The sequence below is a fragment of the Pyricularia oryzae genome, chromosome 6 (assembly GCF_000002495.2).
Source record: "Pyricularia oryzae 70-15 chromosome 6, whole genome shotgun sequence".
In the NCBI taxonomy this organism is placed as follows: Eukaryota; Fungi; Ascomycota; class Sordariomycetes; order Magnaporthales; family Pyriculariaceae; genus Pyricularia; species Pyricularia oryzae.
Window position 1 is genome coordinate 3,039,940 of NC_017853.1, and position 22,881 is coordinate 3,062,820.

Consider the following 22,881-nt stretch of genomic DNA (forward strand, 5'->3'; position numbering starts at 1 on the left):
CGCAGCGTATAAAATAAATACGTGTGCATGCGACCCGACTTGAAATCTGCATGGATGGATTTTTTTGAGTTTAATTTGCACGGGCACATGCGTTCTGTATCGCATGATATTAAAGGTATAGGAGATTTGGTTACTTTTAGCTTACAGGCCGTGGTTTTTTCTCCTTGCCCCGACCATTCTTTGCACTGCAATGGTATCCACCTTGAAGCGATTTGGCGCTTTTTTTCACGACGGTTCACCTACCATAGTACACTCGGATCGTAATTCTCTCAATTTATGCGTGCATGGTGATGGGGCATATCAAGCCTCTAATAATAGAGGTTTTGACTCTTAAAGTTGCACCTCGATTCAGTGTGCTTGAAGGGGGCTTGGTCTTGGAGCAAGGAGAACCCACGCAACTGTATCCAAAATTGACAGCCACGTTTTCGCTTGTCCACGTCATTTAGCTAGTGGTCGTGGCAGTGATCAATGCAGGTTAGAAACCCGAAACAGACAGGGGCCATGCGATGAGATATGAAAATGTCCAGTTGGAATATTTGCGCCAGGTGCACAACTTGCCCTTTGTAAGTATGCTATAATCCAACATTTGTGCAGAAAGAAGTGCGCACATCTCTTGATCGACCGTCGATGAGACATGGGATATCCCTTGACCAGTCCAACCCCACAAACACACTCTAATCAGGGCTCAAAGATGTGAGTTTGAGAAATGCTTCTATTTTCAAACCAGGCGGCCTGTTCAATTGGGACTCAAAAGCATAAAACTATAAAGATGTCTTGGATTCCTCTCCGCGAGTTGCATCAAGAGGCCAAGAGACAGGGCTTCGCCATCCCAACACTCTTTTCCACCTCCCTCGCGCCCCCCCGTACGGTTGCTCCGGAAACGCAAGACCAAGAAAAGCGGAGTTGATTATCGAAAAAAACCGGTAATCATAATGCAGCTCATTCGGGTCGTAGCCAAGCTCTCCGCCTTCGCCACGAGCGTGTTGGCGGCACCCATTAGAATACCCGGAATTCCGGAAGCGAAGTTGTACGGGGACGACGTTTCAAACCAGCTCACCGACGGCACGCCATGCAGGGACCTCTCGGTGATATATGCACGGGGGACCACGCAGTCGGGCAACATTGGCAACTCCATCTCGGTCGGGCCCATCACCTTTGACGCGCTCGCCAAGATCGTCGGCCAGAGCAGATTGGCGGTCCAAGGGGTGGATTACAAGGCCAGCTTCATGGGATATGCCAAGGGTGGCCAGCCGAAAGCTACAGGCGAAATGGTGGATTTGATACAAGAGGTAGGTCTCGAGAAAAAAAAGGAAAAAAAAAGGGCCAATCTCCCGAACCGCCGATCAATATTCCACTCGACTCGACGTCACTAACATCTGCCGTTTTTTGCTCTGTCAGACACAAGCTAGATGTCCCAGCAGCAGGATAGTAATCGTTGGCTATAGCCAAGGAGCACAGGTTGTCCACAACGTCGTGAATGCATTACCGCCTCTAGCGGCTACCAAACTTGCAGGCAGTATGTTTCTCCCCATCGCAGCAATTTCATTCGACTTTTTTTTCTTTTCTCTTCTGACTCTTGATTCCTTTCTAGTTCTCACCTTTGGCGATCCCGATGCAAAGGAACCAGTTCCTATGCAGACTTGGGGCAAATGGAAAATCATTTGCCATCCCGACGACAGACTATGCCAGGGCAGCCACCTCCATGTGACCATCGATCACTTGAACTACCAAAAGGATGCTCAGACAGCCGCACAATGGATTGCAAACAAGGCTGGGTTGTTCCCGTCACCGTCTGGCCTTGAAGCAGATGGTATGGGAGCAGCTGGTATGGGAGCACCTAATATGGGAGCTCCTAGTATGGGAGAACTAGGTATGGCGGCACCTGGTGGTATTGCAGCGCCTGCTGCCTAACGACTTAACTTTAATCTCAATTGTTTAATATGATACCATATTTCTTCGTACTTGGCGCTTTTCTTTTGCAGTTATGAAACTTGAACCTCGCAATCATGGCGGGTGGTGTCCACACTGTTCATTCGAAAACAGCGATGATTCTTCTGTCTCGATGTGTGAAGAATAGAAAGACCACCGTTTTGTGGATGATGGTTGCACATGGTGGACACATCCGAATGTGCTAGGCCATGCTCTGGAGTGGATATCCACGCTTGTTCTTTTACCATGCTAGACTGGTGCTTGAATTATTTCTTGGACAATCCTTGCGGGAAATACGAACAGCATCAACCACTTCAAGGTCATGCCTGGTAATGGAAATGGTATTCGGCGACGGGAGCACGGAGATACGAAAAGGAATTAAAAAAAATTCAACGTGTCTGGGGGACAAGTCCCATTCCAAATATGGAATGATCCACGCATCATCTTGTCTGTTGAGTAGCCACCGAGACGGCACGTGGCTGCCGATCGTCAAAGGTTTTGACCCGGAATAATTTATACTGGGATGTGATTGCACATATAATCACCCGATCCTGAGCTTGAGCATAATCAAAAATACCTCCGCTTGAACTTGTTTGCTCGAGTCGTGGAGTGGACGATCTCAGTCAGGTGCCTTTCGGGGGCCGGATGCGGTGTCAATTTGCAGGGTTTGAAGTGAAAGCGGCTGTCACTCAAAGAGATCTACTATGGTAAATGACGACGCTATGGCCCCAAGCATGGATGGCTTGGCCTGATCCCGTCACGCCCCATCAATTTAAAGTTAAACAAAACGCACTGAGGAAAATCGCCTGTACTATAGTACACCAGTGACCAGTCCGCCTCGGAATAAGCACCGACAAAACTTCCAAGGCTGCCTTTTACTATATAGAATGTCAAGGGTGGCTTGGCGGGACGGGCCCGCCCTTTTGTTGAGTCTCGATCCTCTCGGCGAACAAATTCTTTTTTTCCCGCCCCATGCGCAACACCAACACGTCGTCACCCCACACATGGATTGTCAGAGTGGGTCTTGCATCATGTCTTGGTCGGCAATGATAACCACCCTCCATCGCTCTGGTTGACGGTTGAGTGAGCGGCGTGTTAGTTCAGGGGGTGGCCGTGTAGGAAACTGCGTCATGCAGAGATGCACATTTCCGTGCCTTGGGGCTGCAACGGGCACTTGTCACACCTGTAAGGAGGCAAGGGCCAAGTATATCTGGTATCACTGCACAAATTACGGTGTAATTTTATATTTTGAGCAAAAGACTGCCTTCAAGCCGTCAACAAGTTGAAGGACTGACAAGGAAAAACCCCGGAGGGTTCTGCGCCAGGACTTGCTAGGACAAGCTGAGGTTGTGTAATAGAGTCCGCAAGGATCAAAATGCTGATCCGGTGATCTTGCAAAGCTGAAATGCTTCAATTTCACGCTCAGGTGTTTGGCTTTCTAAAAATGGTGTAAGGAAAGGGGGCGTCCCCCGAACAGTTATCCTTTTCATGTACTCCAAGTGCTAGTACAAGCTGTGCTATATACCACTCAAACCTTTCCAGCCCAGTCCCTTTGGATGCGCTCCATTTTTACCAGTTTACCACCTCATCTCAGGTTTGGATTGGGATAGTGCACCTTTCCCTAACGAATGTATATCTTTGAAGAGTGGTTTACCCCGGGACAGCCTACCAATCCCCTCCGCAAGGCCTAGGGCCCCTTGCAACGTCCTCCTTCTTCGAGCACTGCAGGCCCAAGACGAATGCGAAGCTTACTCCAGGCTGATCTCGTCGATGGTGATGACACCGTCATTGTTCTTGTCGTGCCTGTAGCCGGCGTTCATCCCGTCAGTGTCTGTCCTCCACATTGACCGAAACACCAGGTACCACAGCGAAGAAGCAAAGCGAACGGAATACGACAAGGCGGCAAAAGGCTTACTTCTTGAACCAGTCCTCCCACATCTGCATCTTGTCGCTCTGGGCATCGACCTCCATGTACTTGAGATACTGAGGCAGAGAGATGGTGCCGTTGCCGCCAACGTCGGCCAGCCTGAAGGCGCTGTCCACGTCGCGCTGGAAGATGTCGGGGACGACGGAGCGCTTGCTGGTGCCGCGGCAGTCTACAGTTTGGGGTTTTGCTTGGTGTCAGTCAAAATAAAAACATCACAGAAGCTTCGAGCTAAGATGGCGCCTGTATATGGCATCAGGGCAAGGGGAGATGAAAACGTACGTCCACCGCAAGCGCAGCAAAAGATGTTGCAAGACTGCGTGGCGCAGCAGGGGGTGCCGCCGGTGCCGTCGGCGCATTGAGGGCCGGAGCAGCAGAAGGCGCTGACTGCCGTGATGGCAGAGAGGACGAACGCGGAGACAGTGATGAACTTCATGGTGATGGCTCAGGTTTTCTTGAAGGGTTTTGGGCTTGAAGTGGAATTCTTGATGTATTGGCTAATGTCTCCAGAGTGAAAGCAGTGTAGTGATGAATAGAGCTTCTTTCGAGAGATGCAGAGGGAGAGCTATTAGACCTTTTTATGCTTTTCTTTCAGGCATTCTATTTGCAATGTCATCTCTCGGAGTGAAGATGTTATTCCCGATGCTTCGAGATCGGCCGTCTGTGTCCTCAAACGGCTTCATTGTGAGAGACAGTTGCTGACAGAAGATTGTTGAACTTGACCAATCTACTTGGGGATCACACTGTTGCTTCTACGTCATTAACCATCACTTCGTTACACTGCACTGCTCGGTGTATACGCACAGAAGCCTGAGGCCATAATAAAAGCTTTGCTATTGATGAGCAAGTCAGTGTGATTATTGTGATATTTGACCCTGTCAATAGAAGGCACGCAGGCGGCTTGCAAGAGGCTAGGACTTATTACCAGGGTATCAAACTGCCGATATTGAAGGCGAAGCTGTGAACGTAAGCTGCGCCGTCAACTCCACCTATGCCCCTGCTACCTGCTCATAGACAATTCACGGGACACTGATAGTACGCAGGCGGCTTAGTTGAGCACGGCAATCTCAGGATTGATCTCCTTGGCTACACCGGTTACACCATTGCGTTTTGTCAAGCTTTTTGCCAAGAGGCGCAGTGTAACACCCCTTCCACGCCGCAGGAGAAATTCCGCGGCGGGATGTGGGCCCCTTTCAGCCCATTATGTGTCACTGTCATGGCAGGACGACCACTCAGCAACTCTCACGTCAGTCTCACCCGCTGTGCTGACGGGCAAAGCTGTGCCGGCAAATAGTGGAATGACTGCCGCCGCCACCAAGTAAATGGGGCCGTTGCAGATCTTGCCCCGCAAACAGTCATGCACGGCTCGTAAAGTGCGGAGTTGTTTACCCGCAGGGCGTACTAAGCAACATCCAGGCACATGGTGTTGCAGTGCATCACTTCGGGACCGATGGGAAATATAGTGGAAATAAGGCCACGGAGCCGACTTGAAATTACAGCCACCGTCGTCATATCCTACTGACGTGGCTGGCAGAAACATCAACAGGATCGAGGCTGCGATTGGGAAGCTTCTGTCGTATCGCGACGCGAGTAAGCTCCATCGCTTTGGACAAGAGGCTGTGCGGAATTTAAGCCTTTGGCGGTAGCTTGCCACAAGCCGGGAGGTCTCTGTTGTGTAGGATGGATCATGGACCTGCCTTCAACCCCAGCCTAGAAATTCTCTTTGTCGCCCAAGACATATGATCTAGTTTTGAACATGGTTTGCTATGGCCAAGCCTTTCCTGTCTCTGTCTTTGAAAGAGAGAGTACTTGCCTCCCAATGGCTCAAATGTCTAGCGGAAGTTAGGATGATACCAACGTACTTTGTGGGCAGACAGCTGGAGCTTACTAACAAAAGGCCATGTTTGTGGTACCAATACGGTTCTGTGATTGAGGTTTCAGCATTCGTTCAGGGCGCACGGTCTGCCACACCTTGCTCATGCCTCCTCAAACAAAACCATCTCATCGACCCTTTTCGTGACATACCGATTTCGAGCTTTCCCGTGCAGGAACCGAGGCAGGTCATTTATGCAACTCTATGTTTTGTTAATAAAGGTTATTCTCAAACATATGAGTTGCCTTGGGGGTGGCATGGTCCATTTCATGCGCCATTTCACGTTACAACACGGTAGCGGACAGTTGAAATAAAAACTTTGTGGATGCTTCTCATTGTGTTCCGGTCAAGTAGCATTGCTTGTTTCATAAGACCTGCAATCACTAAAAGAAGCTGGTGGGGCCGAGGAAACGCAAGAGAAGAAGAAGATTGTGTAATATGCGTTTTTGTTGATTGGATTTGGTGTAAGCGATGGCCCAAACGAGGGTGAAATAACGGGATACTTATATAGGTTGTTATCTGCGCCGAATCTGGACCATTGCATCCCTGACATCTACCACGTGATTCGCCCCGCTTTTGTTCAGGCTGTTCAGGCAAAATTCACCCGCGCTCAGGCTATGTTCATCCTCACTCAGTTGTGGCTCACCTTGTTCAGGGGCTGGTCAATCGCTGTTCAGGCTGCTCAAGCGTTGTTCAGTGTGTTTAGTTGCTGCTTAAGCGTTATTTAATGTATTCAGTCGCTGCTCAATCGCTGTTTAGGCTGTTCAGGCGTTGTTCAATATATTCAATTGCTGCTCAGGCGTTATTCAGTGTATTTAGTCGCTGCTCAATCGTTGTTCAGGTTATTTAGATATTGTTTACCCTCACTCAGTTGTGGTTTAGTTAACATTCCTTTTTCGGTAATTTAACAGCTCCTGCAATTAAGCAGTACGTTGGTCCCTAATTTTGACCCTCCAAAATTAGGACGAAAATCTGTCTCCATTGTGTCCCAAAACTAGTCTTCCAAAAAATGTCGATTAACAATGGTTTTTGAAAATGGTTGAATGTTCCCAAATAAATCCAAAATCAAGATGTTTTATTTCCGATTTACTAACATTTTTCTTATTTTTGAAAAGACTTTTTCGGACATTCTTTTGGTTAAAAATAAATTCTTGGTTGAAAAATCCAACATTTTGACAAAAAATAACGCAAAAAGTAGCCAGCAAAATGCTGCGTATGGTTAAAATCGATTTTGAGGCGCTTTATACATTGCCTGGTTGCAACAAACTTCTTTACGCAAACTTATTTAAAGACCGAGACGGATGTGCCATACCAAGCCGAGGCAGTTTTAACCGATATCCAAGCCCGATCCGAGGCAGGATGAAACTAGTAAAATAGGCCATTTCCGGTCACCACCCACAATATAGAAAAAAAGATCCAGGTATAATTAATCGGTGCTGTATTATATTTTCGATTCTGTTATGTTCTTTGACGGACATATATTGGATTGTTGGAAGTGCCCGATATTTTGCTATGTAGAAATAACAAAAATATTTAGAAGCGGCACAATCCTTATTCCTATGGCGTGAAATTCACGATCACATATATAGCCAAATGCCCATTATCCTTGGCAAATATGGACCCAGAAGATTTTAGTAGTAGTAGTAGTAGTAGTAGTAGTAGTAGTATTATTTAACGCCGGGCTCGGCCCGGCTTGTTAACCGGCCGTTAGCAACCTCCCGAGGGGTATCTCGGCGCGCGTTCTATCTTCTTTATTTACACAGGGGGAAAACAAGGAGGGCAGAGGCGGATCGTGCCTGACCGGGTTCGGGCCCGGTCCTGTTTAGGGGGATAGTTCACTAACGCGACCCCGTGCCTAAGATGCACGGAGGGTTCGTCTGACGGCTTGTGCCGTGAATTGTGGGTGAAAAGGCAGCAAGTCTATTCCTCGTCTGAGTTCGAGTCGTTTACGATCGGTGTCCCTAGGCGTAAAGTGCGTTCGTGGCGCGCGGGGCGCTGGCGGGCCGCTCTGGGGCGGGCGCTGAAGTAGTTGGTGGCTATCGAAAACGCCTGAAAGCTTGTCGGTTGCCCGAGGCTTGTCTGGAAGAATTTGCGGCGTTGGGCGCGGTCTGGCGGCCCGACCGGCCGCTTGTTATTAAGCCACGGCCAGTTTCTCCACACCGCCCGCGAATAGCGGCAGTGCACCGGGTGTTCAGGGGAGGTCCGCTTACAGCACCAGGCACACGAGGTGTTTGCATCCTGGTGGTTGAAACGGTCATGGTAGGCTTTGAAATCGCCGTGGCCGGTCCTCATGGCCAAATAATGGCCCAGTAGGGGTCTTGGCAAACGCAGTTCCTCGGGCTCCTTTCTCGGTGTGTATTGGAATTTCCATTCCCTATATGCGGGGGACCGTTCACAGAGTTCTTTACGCCACCAGTCCTTCTCTATATTCGAAAGAATGGCTCTGAGGACCGTGCCGGCACCGCTATACGTGGTTTGCTGAGCCCTCGGGTCTGGGTCCGGCGGTCCGGCGGAGCCGGCCTTGGCCAGCTCGTCAGCCCGGTCGTTTCCCGGGATTCCCTGGTGCCCAGGGCACCAACGGACCCGAACCTCGGTACTTTGTTTTCGGAGTAGATCGACAAGGTTATGGAACTCCAGAAAGGCCCATTGGGACGAACGCGGCGCGTCGCCTCTAAGACCCCAAATAACCGAGGTGCTGTCCACACAAATCCAGATCCGGGCGCCTGGCTGGGCCTTGGCTGCCGCCTGTAGCCCTTTTAGGGCGCCAATCGCCTCGGCGTCGAAAACGTGGCTTTCCGGCGTAATAGATGCGGAGCCTGCGGCAAATTCCAGGCCCGCCCTAAAAGCGGCCCATCCGTACCCTATTTGGACGCAGTTGTTTTCGTGTTTTTCCGAACCATCCGTATATACCACGATATCGTCAGGTGATACCATGTCCAGCCATTCGATAAAGCGGCGGGCCGCTTCCTCTTTCGGGACTCCTCCGGTGGGGTCAGTGCGAGAATCCGGGGCATTGCGAGGTGCGCGCAACTCTAGTCTCCGGATCCGCGGGAGAAGTTGTGCAGCCGTTTGCAGGGTCGTGGCCGAATGGCCCGAGTTGCGGGCACGAGGTGTTTCACGCAGGCGGCTGACAAGGGGGTGCCCCTTGTCCGCGAGCCTTAGTCGGGCGCCGTATTTCAGGCGGGTGTAGGCCAGCGCGACGCGGGCCGAGGGTAGTCCTGCGTCCCTGAGAACAGTGGACGAGGGGGTGGTTTTATACGCCGGGAGGATTGCCCGTGCCGCTAAAACCAGCGGTTTGTTCAATGCTTTGAGGAGTCCTCTTTGCTTGTGCGCTGGGTTGTACTATGCCTCGGCTGCGTAGGTGGCCGAGGAACCCACGCATGCCACCGCTGCCTTGCGAAGTGCAGCCGCAGGCGGTCCGTATCTTACTGCCCCAAAGCTCTTGAGGTGGGCAGCGACCGCCATTGCTTTGGCAGCCCTTTCGGCCACGTGGCGGCGCCCGTCTAGCCGTCGGCTGAACCAAAAACCAAGCCAACGCATGCCCGGGTAGCGCTCGGCCCCGGAGGCGCTTTGTCCGCGTCGACCGCCCGGTAGTTGGACCGGGGTAACCGTTCTACCATTAATCCGGATTTCCGGGTTGCGACCGTGCCTTTTTTTAGTGATATGGATCACCTCTGTCTTTTCCGCTGCAAAATGGATCTTCTCTTCCGCCGCAATTTCGTGCATATCCCGGAGTTTATCTTCCAGCCAACGTACGTTTTCCTCCAACGAGGGTGACGATTTCCATGTAAGCACGTCGTCTGCGTATGCCAACCGCCACTTCGTACCGTTTTTGACGAGATACGCCAAATATAGCATATATAGGATCGGGGAAAGGGGAGACCCTTGCGGGGTGCCGCACCCAAGCCGCCTAAAGCCCGTGGTCGTACCCTCCAGCCGGACTCGGGCCTGGCGGTCGTTTAGAAAGTTAATCACGAACCTGAGGAGCATTTTACTAAACCCAAGGCTCCGCATTTTCCGTATTAATCGCCCATGGAGGAGGGCGTCGAAGGCGCCTTGGACGTCGCATGCGACAAGGGTAACTTCCTCCCCGCGAGCTAAAGCCTGCTCGATATCGTGGGCGAGGGCACAAACCAAATCCGTCGCCGATCGTTTGGGTAGGGCACCGCCGTGGGTGCAGCTAAGGAGCCCGTTGTCGTATATGGCCCAAGCTATCCGGCGTGCAACGAGCCTTTCGAGGCCTTTTCCGATGCAGGAGAGGAGGGTTATAGGCCGCCAAGATCGAACGCTGCTCCGGTCTTTCTTCCCCGTTTTCGGTAGCATCGCGACTTCGGCCTTCTTCCAAGGCGCTGGGAAATGTCCGAGTTCCAGGCAACGTTGGTAGAGCCTGCGCACCGGCTCGGCCAACGAAGCCCATCCGGCTTTTAGTAGCCGGACGGTCATTCCGTCGATGCCCGGGGACGTGCTCGTAACCCCAATGCAGGAGCGCTCCGCCTCTTCCGCACTAACCTGGGTGTCCCAAGGGATTTTAGCCTCGTCCGGCGACCAGGCCTCCAAGGGGTCTCCCTGCAGGTCATCCTCCGCCGAAAATCGGCCAAGCACCTCCCGTTGCAGTGCTTCCGCTTTTGCTAAAGGCTCGCTCACTTGCTCGCCGTTAATAACCAGCGGCGGGGACCGGAGGCGTGGTCCGGTTCCCAGCCAGCCCACCATGTTCCACAAATCCTTATCGTCGCGCAGTTGGTCGATCCGGTGCCTCCAGTACTCCCGCTTCGCGGCCCGCACCCCTTTCGTATAGGCTTTTTCCTCGGCAGAGGCGTCTGCCCTATTTACAGCGCTCCGTTTAACCCGCTGGAATTCGGACCAGAGCCGCTGGCAGTTTTCGGTCCACCAGGGAGCCGAGCTGCCCCTTTTTCCCGCCGGCGTACCCACGACCCACGTCACTTGCTCCCATCAACTCTCTCCCGTACACAAAATTTTCAGTATGGGCGCACGGACCATGCTGTTAACGTTTGCGCGGGACTTCCGCCTGTAGCCCTAACAGGCGCGCACACACGAAAAACTCTTCAACCTGTCGCCCTAAGCACCGTCACTACACGGAACGCCTTTCCTCGCAACACCCATGTATAATCGACAGATCTCCCCTTTGACGAGTTTTCCACTGATCGCGGTGAAGGAAGAGTCCGATCGGCGGCTCGGCGCGCCACCCGCATAGAGGCGCACAAGACAAGGCCCAATCTCGCGATGCGAGCCAGCGTGGCACAAAAAACTTTGCCAGCCGGAAAGGCAGGCGTCCTTCCCCGGAAGGCTAGACAATACGGTTTAAAAGAAAGGGAAATTAGGCTGAGAACCACCCGACGGTTCTTCGAATCGACAGGGCACCCTCTCACCCCCTCACACCTTCTGGGATTGCCTGCAGCGAGGAGGTAGTGCCGTTACGGGGGTTGGTTAGTTGTACGTGGACCGGAAGCACTGTGCCGGCGCGGCAGTCTCCAAAGGGTCCCGACAGCAAGACGTGGTCGGCCCATTGCTGGAGACGGCTTTGGGTAACGGGAAGCAAGAAACGTGGGCACGGCCTTGGTTCGCACCCTTGGTACACCCCGTGGACGGTGGGCCGTGGTGGAATAGTGTGACTGAGGCGCCCCATGCTTCTCACTCGCACTGGGAATCTGCGCCGGGTCTGGAGGACGGGAAGAACTCGATTGCATTCATGTCCACATTGTGGCGCTGGGCTAGCCCAGGAACCAACGGGGGACTAAGCTGTGGATGGACATGTACGGGGTGTCGCCGGCTTTTCGAAGCTTTCTACTCGCACTAGGGACGTACACCGGGGCAGATGATGTCGTCGGCATGTTAGGCGGAAGAGACGCTATTTTAGCCGGAGAGGACGGATGCGCGCGTCGGTTTACCAAGAGGCCTTTTTGTGGATGCGGTAGGCTTAAGGTGCAAACCTTGTATTTACGTGGCAGGCTGGGTATCCAGCGACTAGGAGGGCTCTAGCTGGCCTGTCCGTTAGAGGGTCTGGTCCAACCCTGTGATTATAATTTACTGTAGGAAATGCAAGGGATCCGGAGACTAGAGTTGCGCGCACCTCGCAATGCCCCGGATTCTCGCACTGACCCCACCGGAGGAGTCCCGAAAGAGGAAGCGGCCCGCCGCTTTATCGAATGGCTGGACATGGTATCACCTGACGATATCGTGGTATATACGGATGGTTCGGAAAAACACGAAAACAATTGCGTCCAGATAGGGTACGGATGGGCCGCTTTTAGGGCGGGCCTGGAATTTGCCGCAGGCTCCGCATTTATTACGCCGGAAAGCCACGTTTTCGACGCCGAGGCGATTGGCGCCCTAAAAGGGCTACAGGCGGCAACCAAGGCCCAACCAGGCGCCCGGATCTGGATTTGTGTGGACAGCACCTCGGTTATTTGGGGTCTTAGAGGCGACGCGCCGCGTTCGTCCCAATGGGCCTTTCTGGAGTTCCATGACCTTGTCGATTTACTCCGAAAACAAGGTACCGAGGTTCGGGTCCGTTAGTGCCCTGGGCACCAGGGAATCCCGGGAAACGACCGGGCTGACGAGCTGGCCAAGGCCGGCTCCGCCGGACCGCCGGACCCAGACCCGAGGGCTCAGCAAACCACGTATAGCGGTGCCGGCACGGTTCTCAGAGCCATTCTTTCGAATATAGAGAAGGACTGGTGGCGTAAAGAACTCTGTAAACGGTCCCCCGCATATAGGGAATGGAAATTCCAATACACACCGAGAAAGGAGCCCGAGGAACTGCGTTTGCCAAGACCCCTACTGGGCCATTATTTGGCCATGAGGACCGGCCACGGCGATTTCAAAGCCTACCATGACCGTTTCAACCACCAGGATGCAAACACCTCGTGTGCCTGGTGCTGTAAGCGGACCTCCCCTGAACACCCGGTGCACTGCCGCTATTCGCGGGCGGTGTGGAGAAACTGGCCGTGGCTTAATAACAAGCGGCCGGTCGGGCCGCCAGACCGCGCCCAACGCCGCAAATTCTTCCAGACAAGCCTCGGGCAACCGACAAGCTTTCAGGCGTTTTCGATAGCCACCAACTACTTCAGCGCCCGCCCCAGAGCGGCCCGCCAGCGCCCCGCGCGCCACGAACGCACTTTACGCCTAGGGACACCGATCGTAAACGACTCGAACTCAGACGAGGAATAGACTTGCTGCCTTTTCACCCACAATTCACGGCACAAGCCGTCAGACGAACCCTCCGTGCATCTTAGGCACGGGGTCGCGTTAGTGAACTATCCCCCTAAACAGGACCGGGCCCGAACCCGGTCAGGCACGATCCGCCTCTGCCCTCCTTGTTTTCCCCCTGTGTAAATAAAGAAGATAGAACGCGCGCCGAGATACCCCTCGGGAGGTTGCTAACGGCCGGTTAACAAGCCGGGCCGAGCCCGGCGTTAAATAATACTACTACTACTACTACTACTCACTTGCTCCCATAAAGTTGTAAATTCAGCTACCCACGCGTCCAATGCGTAGCCATCGGCCGCGGATCCCGGGTCCGGCATATCTTGCATGCCAAAAGCAAGTAGCTCCGCGAACTTTGGTAGCCGGTCGTCCCTAACCGAAACGTTGACCGCCTCCGGGCGGGGGGCGCCGCGCGTCCGCAGCGTGGTATAAAGGGATTCGTGGTCGGAGCCTGTGTAAAGACTGCTGTCAACCATAATTATTGTGCTGGGGAGGTTGGAAAAGACCATATCCAGTAAACCCCCGTCGCGGTGGGTGGGCACGCCGATATTTCCTGTAAAACTCATCCCCTGGGTTTGCGCCCATGCCGTCAGTTAATCCCCTCTGCGTGCGTTTGCGCGGCCCGGCTGGTATGCAGCAGCCGCTACGTTAAAATCGCCGCCTAGCACCGTGGGTCCATTTGGCACGGTATTGCATACCATTTCCAGCGCGGCCTCAGTACCCGGAGCCCTATATACGTTAATAAACAATATTCCGTTAATTTCGAGCCAGAGTACGTCCCGCGTATTTTGGCCCTGCGGTAACCGTCGTTGTGTGGCCCCTAGGGCGGCCCCCTTTTTGACGTAGGTGAGCACCCGGGGCCGGAGCCCAATTATGGCTTCGTAAGTGTTGGCGTGCCATTCGTCCACTGGCGGAAAAATATTATAGCCCGGGTGCGTTTGTGTAGTCGTATTTAGCCCGCACCATGGTTTTTAAACGTTAACCAGGTCCACTTTTCTCTGGTGGCACAACTCCAATAGGCTTAAATGCACACCCATCCTTTTACTTACGTTGGCCCAAATTACGTCGAGGCATTCCCGCTGCATATTGCCGAGCGAGTATTTCGTCATATTAATCGACGGGTTGCTTCCAAGTCTATCCCATCAGCGGGGCAAGGTTCGGCAGCCGCTGCGTCCTCCTCCATTTCGGCTGCCCAAACGATTTCGTCGTGCACGCGTTCCTGTTCAACCTGCAGGAAGTTACGGATGTCCGCCCCTGCCGCCTCGCATGGCCGCGCTCTTTTGTTTGAAATGCTCGATCGGGAGCTCGAGGTTTGCGAATGCTGCGATGAGGTGCTTAGGACCGGGATTGCAGGTGCTGGCTCTCGGCGGGCCGTTTCGGCCCGGTCGTTGATAATCGCGGCACGGTTGGCACGTCCGATTCTGCGAATCCCCTTAAGTTTACGCTGTGAAGGTCGTTCAAGCTTCCCATTTACCACCAAAGGTCGGGCAGGGCAATTCTCATGTCCGGATGGGAAATGGCCGTGGCAATTAACGCATTTGGGGGCTGCCTTGCACGGCTCTTCCTCTGTCGCATGTTTTGCTTCACCACATATGCCGCAACGCGCTTGCCGTACGCAGCGACGTATTTCGCAATATCCCTGGCAACCGTCGTGGTGGTGTGTAATTTTGCGTGATTTTTCAACCTTCCGCGCACGTCTCGACACTCCAAAAAGCTGAAAGGGCTTTACGGGTTGAAGGAAGGACACTATCCACGTGCCCTCAGCCGTATGTGGGTCGTAACCATGTTTGGAAATATGCCAGTTGACTGGCTGCTGGCCTGCTGCCACGGTAATCTCCTCCTGGATTACCTCATGTACGTCCTTTCTTCCGTCCAGGCAATTGAGCGTTCGGGGCACTCCAGAGACGGCGTATGTGTGCCAGGTTGTCGGGACAGTGACTTCCCGCGCGTCCAATGCGTCCATAATGGCCTTGACCGCGCTGGGGTTGAGGAGTTTTTGCCGTGTTTCCTCAGAGGCCACCGTAACACCCCAGCCCGTGGGGGTACGCTTGGCGTTTGGGATTTCACTGTGTGGCACCGAGACCAATTCGGCCAGTTTGGTCGTTACCGCGTATGGCTCCCTCGTCACCATCCGCAATTTGTCATTTACGCGGATCAGGATGCGGTTGGACGGCTGTTCTGTCAAACGTTTCGGGGCTTGGGAGCGGTCCCGGCCCGATTGGGAGGGAGTTGCGGAGCTGTCAGGTGCATTGCCGGGCGTCGTACGTATCGGGTACGAGCGCGTGGCCGGGGTTAAAATTCGCGTTGGGGCCGCCGCTGGTGGCGTGGCGGCTCGCTCGGCCCATGTGACCGATTTGTTAGTGGGCGTGCCTCTGCCTTTAGAGGCCGACGACGCCGTGCCCGTCCTCGTAATTAAAATGCTGCGCCTTTCGCTGGAACTGGTCGGCGAACGCGACGGGGAGCGTGAACGCTCTTTTTCAGGGAGGGTGCGACTGAGGAACCAGCCGCTGATCACGTCGTCAAGTTCAAGAACAATTCTCCTAAGCGCGGCGTCCTCCGGGGCCTGTAAACTTTCGAGCTTGGCTGCAAAGACCTCTTCGAGCCAGCTGCCGACTGTTTCCACGTTTTCCAACTCCTGCTGCAGTGTTTTGATGGCCAGGGCCGGGAGGCTGGAGTACCTTCCGCGGCCAGCCGGCTGAGGCGCGTTAGCGGTGCGCGTGTCGAGAGATACGTGTCCCGACTCGGCCTGGCCCTGCGGCAAAGCCTGCGGCGTGCTCTGCGGGCGCGCGCGGCGGTTTGAGACCTCTGGTGAGGCCATGACGACCAGCGCCCGGAGGGCGAAAATTCTTCAGCTGTTAAGCTTATTGGTGTGTTTGGGTGTGAATCGCTAACAAAGGTGGGTCTGACCCATGAATGGTGGAGGATGCTTGGACTCTTGTAGTTAGTTATCCAAAAGAAACTCTGTTGCAGCGATACATAGCTCCTGTCATTTGGGTGTGCCAGACCATGGTGCTTAAGTGTTTGAAGTACAAAGGCTCCTGGCAGGCTGTAAACAATTGGGATTTTTGATTCCTCGACAGAGCTGACGGTCTTTTGAGGCAGACGTGTATGTCAGATCTAAGGCGTGGTACCAGCGGCTGATACGAAAAATCATTTAACCAAAGCATCGTGCCGAGCTTGCTGGATCGCCTCAAGCTGCGAATCTCCTTCTAACTGCTCTCTCTCTCTCTCTCTCTCTCTCTCTCTCTCTCTCTCTCTCTCTCTCTCTCTCTCTCTCTCTCTCTCTCTCTCTCTCTCTCTCTCTCTCTCTCTCTCTCTCTCTCTCTCTCTCTCTCTCTCTCTCTCTCTCTCTCAACGTCCACCTTTGGATTCAGCAGATGAGTGGCCACCGCGGTTGCTACCACTGCGGTTTGTCCGGGAGGACGAAGAGTACGAGGAGCCTTCCTTAGGCTGTCCAGAACGGTGTGTCAGGCGGATATCCGGACTGTGGTCATCTTTTGAGTTCAAAATTTTATATATTGGGTAGCATAAAGCTCTTACCGGAAAGTCTCGATAAATTATGCCAATGGCGGAGGCCTGAGACAGGATTTGGTCCCATCCCGATGAGCTCCCGCCAGATCCGCTGTGGTCTCGGCAATTTGATCCGCTCGAAGACATCTTTTGTCGTGTGTGGCTTGTAGCAGCTATTTGGTGTGATTTGAATGGTGAGTGACTTGGATTTGATGGTGATTAAAAGACTGGTTGGGACGCGGAAAGATATGGGAAGCCTCGCGTGATGTAGCAGAGAATGTAGTTTTGGGGACCAGATATGCGAGCGGGCTCTTTGACTGCAATTGCCGCCTCGCTTATATTTATAGAAAACGGGTAGACTCGAGGGCTACGCCACAATATCCGTCACACGCCAAATTCTGCAGAACTAATAATAAAGGTAAACCTTAAAACGTTATCCACCGCAGCTTGTTAAGGCACTAAAATGGTGGTACTGCCATCTGTTCACATCCGCACGTCAGCTGGCGCTGGATGCTTCTTCATCTTCATCAACACCGCGGCGTCTTCCCCGCTTCTCTCTTACTTTCCATGGCACTGAGGTGGAAGGTTGTTCGGCTCGATATAAAATTATGAACCGCCCTTAAACGACAAACCACCCATTTCGGATCCATTATACCGCCTTTTCAATCCATCCGTAAGGTACTGGAAGACGTGAAAGAGCTCTTGTTGCACTGATAATATATGCGCCAAAACAAGTTACGGGGCCTTGGTTACACGAAGATCGCATCTTGAGGGCGTGATATCTGGTTTCTCGAAAAGCGGCAAGAAAAGAACATATTCCATATCAACAATTCCTATACAAAAATTGAAGCCAACAGCTAGATTTGACGAAAAGCGTATCAGCGGTATGAAAACAAAGGTTAAAATACCAACAGAGCTTATCTGCCCTCCGTCAATGGTTCGGGTACATCCTCCCAACTTATTTGAATGACATGTGATTGGGCTTGGTAGCTCATTTCCCATTTTCGTTCCTTTATGTACAGAATATGAAAGACCTTATCACGAAAGAGAACTGTGTCTTAACGGGGCTTCGGTGGCGGCGGTTTGGGCACACCGGTCGTGTCGTATGCGTCGCGCATCAAACTCGGTTGGATGGTTTGCATGATCATGTTGGCAAAATAGCACGTTTATGCTGGGGTGTGACTAATAAAAGAGTTAGGCTCTGTCCTTGAATCTTAAGGGGAGGTCCAGGTTGAACCTTACCGTTTCTTTTGGCAGGTGTTGAGCGAAGGTAGAGGATAGAATGGGAGGGCAGAGGTTGAGGACGAGAATTTGGGACAGAGAGTCCCGACATGCGGGAGACATGAAATTTGTACAATTGAGAAGTGCGATGTGTAGAAAAAAGGGGTACGATTCCGGATCTTAGCGTAATGAGATCTCGCTGTGTATCTTGGCTTAACGTACTGCAAGACTTGTTTTGAGGGTTTTGAGGGTCTAGTACAGAACTGCTGTGCTCACTTCGTGGCAGAGGGGAGTTTCAATTGGGAGTCTAAGGTTAAGTAGAAATGGTAGCAAGGTCGTTTCTGGTTACATATCGTACCTACTAGCGAAGAACATCTCTATTATAGACGCCTTTTGGGCCCAGGCTACAACTTCAAAAACCAAGCGAGAGATCACTCGGGAGCAGATGCTGAGCGACCCTGTTAGGTTAAAATATGCAGGGACTAGGGAGGAGCTTGGCAATGTCGAACGATGTGGCAAAACCACTCCAACGCAGGTATTTAAATTTTTCAAGAATTTCTGTCATTTTCGAACCCTTTCTATTTATCCATGATCCAGGTTTAAAACCGGGTTGGTAAACCGTAAGCTTTTTAGGGAAAACTTCTTCAGCAGGCATTTTAGGTAGTACCTTCGTTTTTTTTATAATCGTTGTTGGTGTGCAAAAAGGTGGGAAAATGGGCATGTAGCTGGCTTGGCTATTTCTGTGTATCTTGCTCGAGCTTATTGTCGAGTCCTTTGCATTCGACGAGCGCTTGTCTCACGAGATGGCACATCTGAAGAGGATCTGGGATGGACCGACGAAGGGTGACTATGGGTTTAAGATGAGTAGTTCGATTTTTCGTCAAAGGGCCGTTAACGTGGTTTATCAGGACCCGGGCCATATCAGGACCCGGGCCACCCAGAAATACATACAAAATACTTTTCTGTATCTTGCTTTGGTATAAATAAAACAAAAAAGTTTTTTTTTGTTGCGGTTTAAACAAATAATAGTTACAATAAATATAACTTGTTTTAACTTATACGATTTAAAATTACGATGAGAATTAAATATTTGTTTATTTTGCACAGTAAATTGCACAGTGCTTTTGTAGCGCACCTAATACAGCATATAAAAATTCGAAAAAATATTTATTTAGTAACGTTAAAGCAAAGTTCGATAAGCTTGATTTGAAAGTTTGGAAATATGGTTAACAAAAGTGAAAAAAGTGCACGGTTATGCACTGACGTATTTTGTATGCATTTTAATGGCCCGGGTCCTGATATGGCCCGGGTCCTGATGAACCACGTTATCATACATCGCACCGGGCTTGACCATTTTCTACCTCAATGCTACAATATCGGAAATGATTGCACACCACCATTGGATGAGATGAATTTCCCAGGATTTCGGTCAACAACAATGTCATTATATTGTTAGTGTGTGTGTGTTTAATCTCAGGGGAGCTGACATCCGGATCGTATTTTCTATTTTTATTTGATTAACGTTGGGCTCCACATCTCCGACCCCCCTAAAGTCCGGCCCCCTTGAAAAATGTAACGACGAAATACCCCTTTTATAAACCGATTTAAATGTAAACCTATCAACGCACAATAATACAATCATTGTCAGGCTCTCCCGGTTCGCTAACCTCTTCTCCATCGTTCAAAGCTTCTAAACAGTCCCTATTATTTTCCTGTGCTTCATAAACGTTTTTTTTGCTGACCAAAAGCTCGTTGGGATCCGGAATCACCCTTTTCCTTTTGACCGGCCGTACCGCCTCCAATTTTGCTTTTAACAAACTGATTTTTTGCTGAGCTTCAGCCAATAAGATATCCTTGGTTTCGAAGCTTTTTTGGACTTTTGCAAACAAAAGCCGTGAAGTGGCGTTACTTTTTTCGGACCGGGAAATTTCCTGTAGTTGAAGTCGAATATCTCGGGTCGTTTTAGGGGTTTTCCAAATAAGTAAAGACTGGTCGTTAATTTTTTGGGTTGGGCTTTCCGGTGTTTTATCCCTTTGGAAGCCGTTATTTTTACCTTTTTCGACGTTGGCGTTGCTATTTTCTAACAAAAAAGGGTTTAAAAGTGGTTTTGCCAAGTTCACCGGCCATAACCCCGTCGTACGCCAACCAGATTGAATGGTTTTTGCTATAAATGCTTTTGATCTGGCTTTTCGATAGCAAAGTAGAAAGTTTCGTTTCCCAACAACCGTTGAACAGCAAAACTGGTTTACAAATCCCAGGTGACGTCGATAAGCTTCCTTTAACGGCCCAAAAACCGATAAATCCAACGGTTGAAGAACGTGTGACGAATGAGGGGGTAAATATAGGAGTTGAATATTGTTTTGCAAGCAAAGAAGCATAAATTCGTCCGTTATATGTGATCCATGGCCATCCAGAACTAATAACCGCTTTTCAGGGGTTAAAGGTTGGGTATACGGAATAAACACCTTTTTTAACCATTCGATACCTGTTTCATGATTTGTCCACCCGTTTTCGGTTGCATGAAATTGCCAGGTATCGAAAGGACTTAAATCAGCTGGAAACCATTGTTGCTGTACGTTTTTCCCCTTAAATATAACGAGGGGAGGTATAACAGCCCCCGTAGCTGATACACATTCGATTATGCTCGTCCAACCCCGCGTTCCAGGCTCTTTTCGCTGTAATGGCCGGATTTTATTACGCCCTAACACCAGGCCATTAGATCCTTTGCCTTCCATTATACCTGTTTCGTCCATATTCCAACGGTTGGCCGGTTTTATAGTATCGACAACGGGATTTTTCAAATAGGACCACCAAGATTTAATTACCTCGGTTGTAGCCCCATTAACCCGGGCATTTTCTATTCGCCGGGGTCTTTGGGTTCTCAAAATTGGATATCGGGCTATAAAACGGCTAACCCAATGTTTCCCAAGGCTTTTTCTTTCTCCGGCGGCCTGAAGAATTCGTTCCGCAAAATAGCGTAGTTCTTGATGCGTTGGCGGAAGGCCTAACGCGGCCTGCGCAAGTACCCAATCTGCCAAATAGGTCTCCTGCTCCTGTGAAAGCCTTTGACAAGATCTTTTCGCTTGTTGAATTGACTGGGCCCCCTTTAAACGATCGTGAAGGGTACTCCGAGGAATACCCCATTTTTGCGAGGTTTTGTGAACTGATTTGCCATTTCTTATGTCAGAAATGGCAGCAAGAAGCTGATTTTCAGTGTACTGTTTCATTGGAAAGTTTGGAGCAAGAATCTTCAAAAATCAAGTTCTAAAGTGAAAAATTCGTCTAGATATTTATAAAATAAAACAAAGGGTTGACGTGGCTGAGTAGATATTTTTAGGGGCCGGACTTTAGGGGGGTCGGAGATGTGGAGCCAAACGTTACCTGTTTCGTCCATATTCCAACGGTTGGCCGGTTTTATAGTATCGACAACGGGATTTTTCAAATAGGACCACCAAGATTTAATTACCTCGGTTGTAGCCCCATTAACCCGGGCATTTTCTATTCGCCGGGGTCTTTGGGTTTTCAAAATTGGATAACGTGGTTCATCAGGACCCCGGACATATCAGGACCCCGGACACTTTTCCTGCACAATACTACTTCCAATTTCAATTGCAACGCCAGCGTTGTTCAATTTACCTCAATGCAATCGGATATATGTACATCAGACATTTCTGCATCCTCCTGACAGGTGCGTGCATTATGTCCAGGTTTACCGCAGTTGCCGCAACGTCGTTTAGTCGCCGGCTGCGCACTACTCCCCTCCCCATTTTCATCTTTCTTTTCGTATATTAGACCATCGGCACCATTTGATTGAAGCAAATTCTGACCCTCTTGTATGGTAAATGACCCTCCTTCGCGGATACGTGTTTTTTGAGCCCTGCGCCGCTTGCTAAGCGCTTCGTTGGCCTTCCGAAGGCTGTGGTTCTCCGCTTCCAAAAGTGTGGTTCGATGAGCAATCGACTCCAACCCTTTTGCTAGCTGCTTTACAGCATTAAAAATAGGCGTTGGCGAGCTTCCCTGATGACAGTTGATTCGACTTTTAACAAGGGTAGATTGATTAACGGCTTCTGTCGGGTTGTGCGGTGTTTGAGAGACCCAGGTTTCGGTGCTGGAAAAATCAAGCTCTTTAGGTGACGGCGTCCGTAGCCTAACATCCAGCTTAGATATGACCATTTCCGGGCTATGGGGGATAATTCCCGCCCCTCGAAAACCCCCGGCCATATTTTCTTTTGTCATTGACTTTTTGTAAGCCTCTGCAAAAGCCAAAAAGAAGTCGACTTTGCTGATGTTAGTGATGTGGGCCCGGATAAAGTCGTTAATTTTTTGACCGTACGCCCGCTTAAGGACGTTAAACACTCCGACATCAAGTGGCTGGGTTAAATGAGATGAATGAGCAGGCAGGTAAAGTGGAATAATATTGTGATCTTTGCAATAGCCCTCGAATTCAGGGGATCGATGACTGCCGTGCCCATCGAGCACTAACATCCGATATACGCCTTTTGTCCGCGATTTTGTATGGTTGTCGAAATGCTGAACCCAGTCGAGGCCAGTCTCGTTGTCGGTCCATCCATTAACGGTGGGTTTGAGGCGCCACGTGTCCGGAAGACCGCCTTCTGTATACCAATTGGACAAATGGTAAAAGCCTTTGACGATGATATACGGGGGTATATCGTAACCGTCGCCACTGATGCAACAAATTGCAGTCGCCCATTCTCGATTGCCAGGCTGTACTTTTTTCCTTCTTCCGCGTCTTTCGGACCCAGTTACGACCATTCCAGCGCAAATCTGGCCCATCATAAAGCCGGTTTCGTCGAAGTTGTACATGTCGCAGTCTTGGATGCCATATTTGGCCCTCATATTGGCCACCAATTGAAACCACGCGTTTAACGCGTCAGGATCTTCGCAAAGAGCTCTTTGGAAATCGTAAGCGCGAGAAAAACGCGTTTTTAATTCTGTGCGTCGTTGTACGAAGCGATAAGCCCATTGCTTGCCGACCGGTCGCGCGTCCCGCGCAGCGAGAAGATGATCGGCCATTGCGGCCACATCAGCGATCTGGGCTGGAAACCCTCGGGAATCCAGGTCCAGTATATACTGGACAATTACTTCCTCTTCCCTTTCCGTTAGCTTTTGGTTGCCTGGCCGACGATTGGCCAAAGAAGCGATGCCGTTTATTCTGTCGTGTAGTGTCGATTTTGGGACA

General features: G+C 51.1%; 4 protein-coding genes across 4 annotated transcripts; 1 reads left to right on the plus strand and 3 right to left on the minus strand.

The window, feature by feature from the left end:
- Window positions 1-932: 932 nt before the first annotated feature.
- Window positions 933-1,947, plus strand: MGG_03792 (uncharacterized protein; the record flags this gene model as incomplete). The annotated part of the gene is made up of 3 exons (XM_003720053.1): window positions 933-1,289; window positions 1,399-1,516; window positions 1,592-1,947. The coding sequence occupies 3 exons, from the start codon at window positions 933-935 to the stop codon at window positions 1,909-1,911; spliced, it is 795 nt and encodes a 264-aa protein (XP_003720101.1). The 3' UTR covers window positions 1,912-1,947.
- Window positions 1,948-3,612: 1,665 nt separating this feature from the next.
- MGG_03791 (uncharacterized protein) lies at window positions 3,613-4,365 on the minus strand. Its single transcript, XM_003720054.1, has 3 exons — window positions 4,136-4,365; window positions 3,845-4,025; window positions 3,613-3,732 (listed from the first exon to the last, which is right to left on the minus strand). Exons 1-3 carry the CDS (start codon window positions 4,287-4,289, stop codon window positions 3,678-3,680), a joined length of 390 nt encoding a protein of 129 aa, XP_003720102.1. The 5' UTR covers window positions 4,290-4,365; the 3' UTR covers window positions 3,613-3,677.
- A 536-nt stretch (window positions 4,366-4,901) lies between these two features.
- On the minus strand, window positions 4,902-5,918 carry MGG_17755 (uncharacterized protein; the record flags this gene model as incomplete). The annotated part of the gene is made up of 5 exons (XM_003720055.1): window positions 4,902-4,939; window positions 5,111-5,254; window positions 5,373-5,470; window positions 5,716-5,776; window positions 5,879-5,918. The coding sequence occupies 5 exons, from the start codon at window positions 5,916-5,918 to the stop codon at window positions 4,902-4,904; spliced, it is 381 nt and encodes a 126-aa protein (XP_003720103.1).
- Window positions 5,919-16,301: 10,383 nt separating this feature from the next.
- On the minus strand, window positions 16,302-16,607 carry MGG_17756 (uncharacterized protein; the record flags this gene model as incomplete). Its single annotated transcript, XM_003720056.1, has 2 exons — window positions 16,302-16,400; window positions 16,491-16,607. 2 exons carry the CDS (start codon window positions 16,605-16,607, stop codon window positions 16,302-16,304), a joined length of 216 nt encoding a protein of 71 aa, XP_003720104.1.
- Between the last annotated feature and the right edge of the window lie 6,274 nt (window positions 16,608-22,881).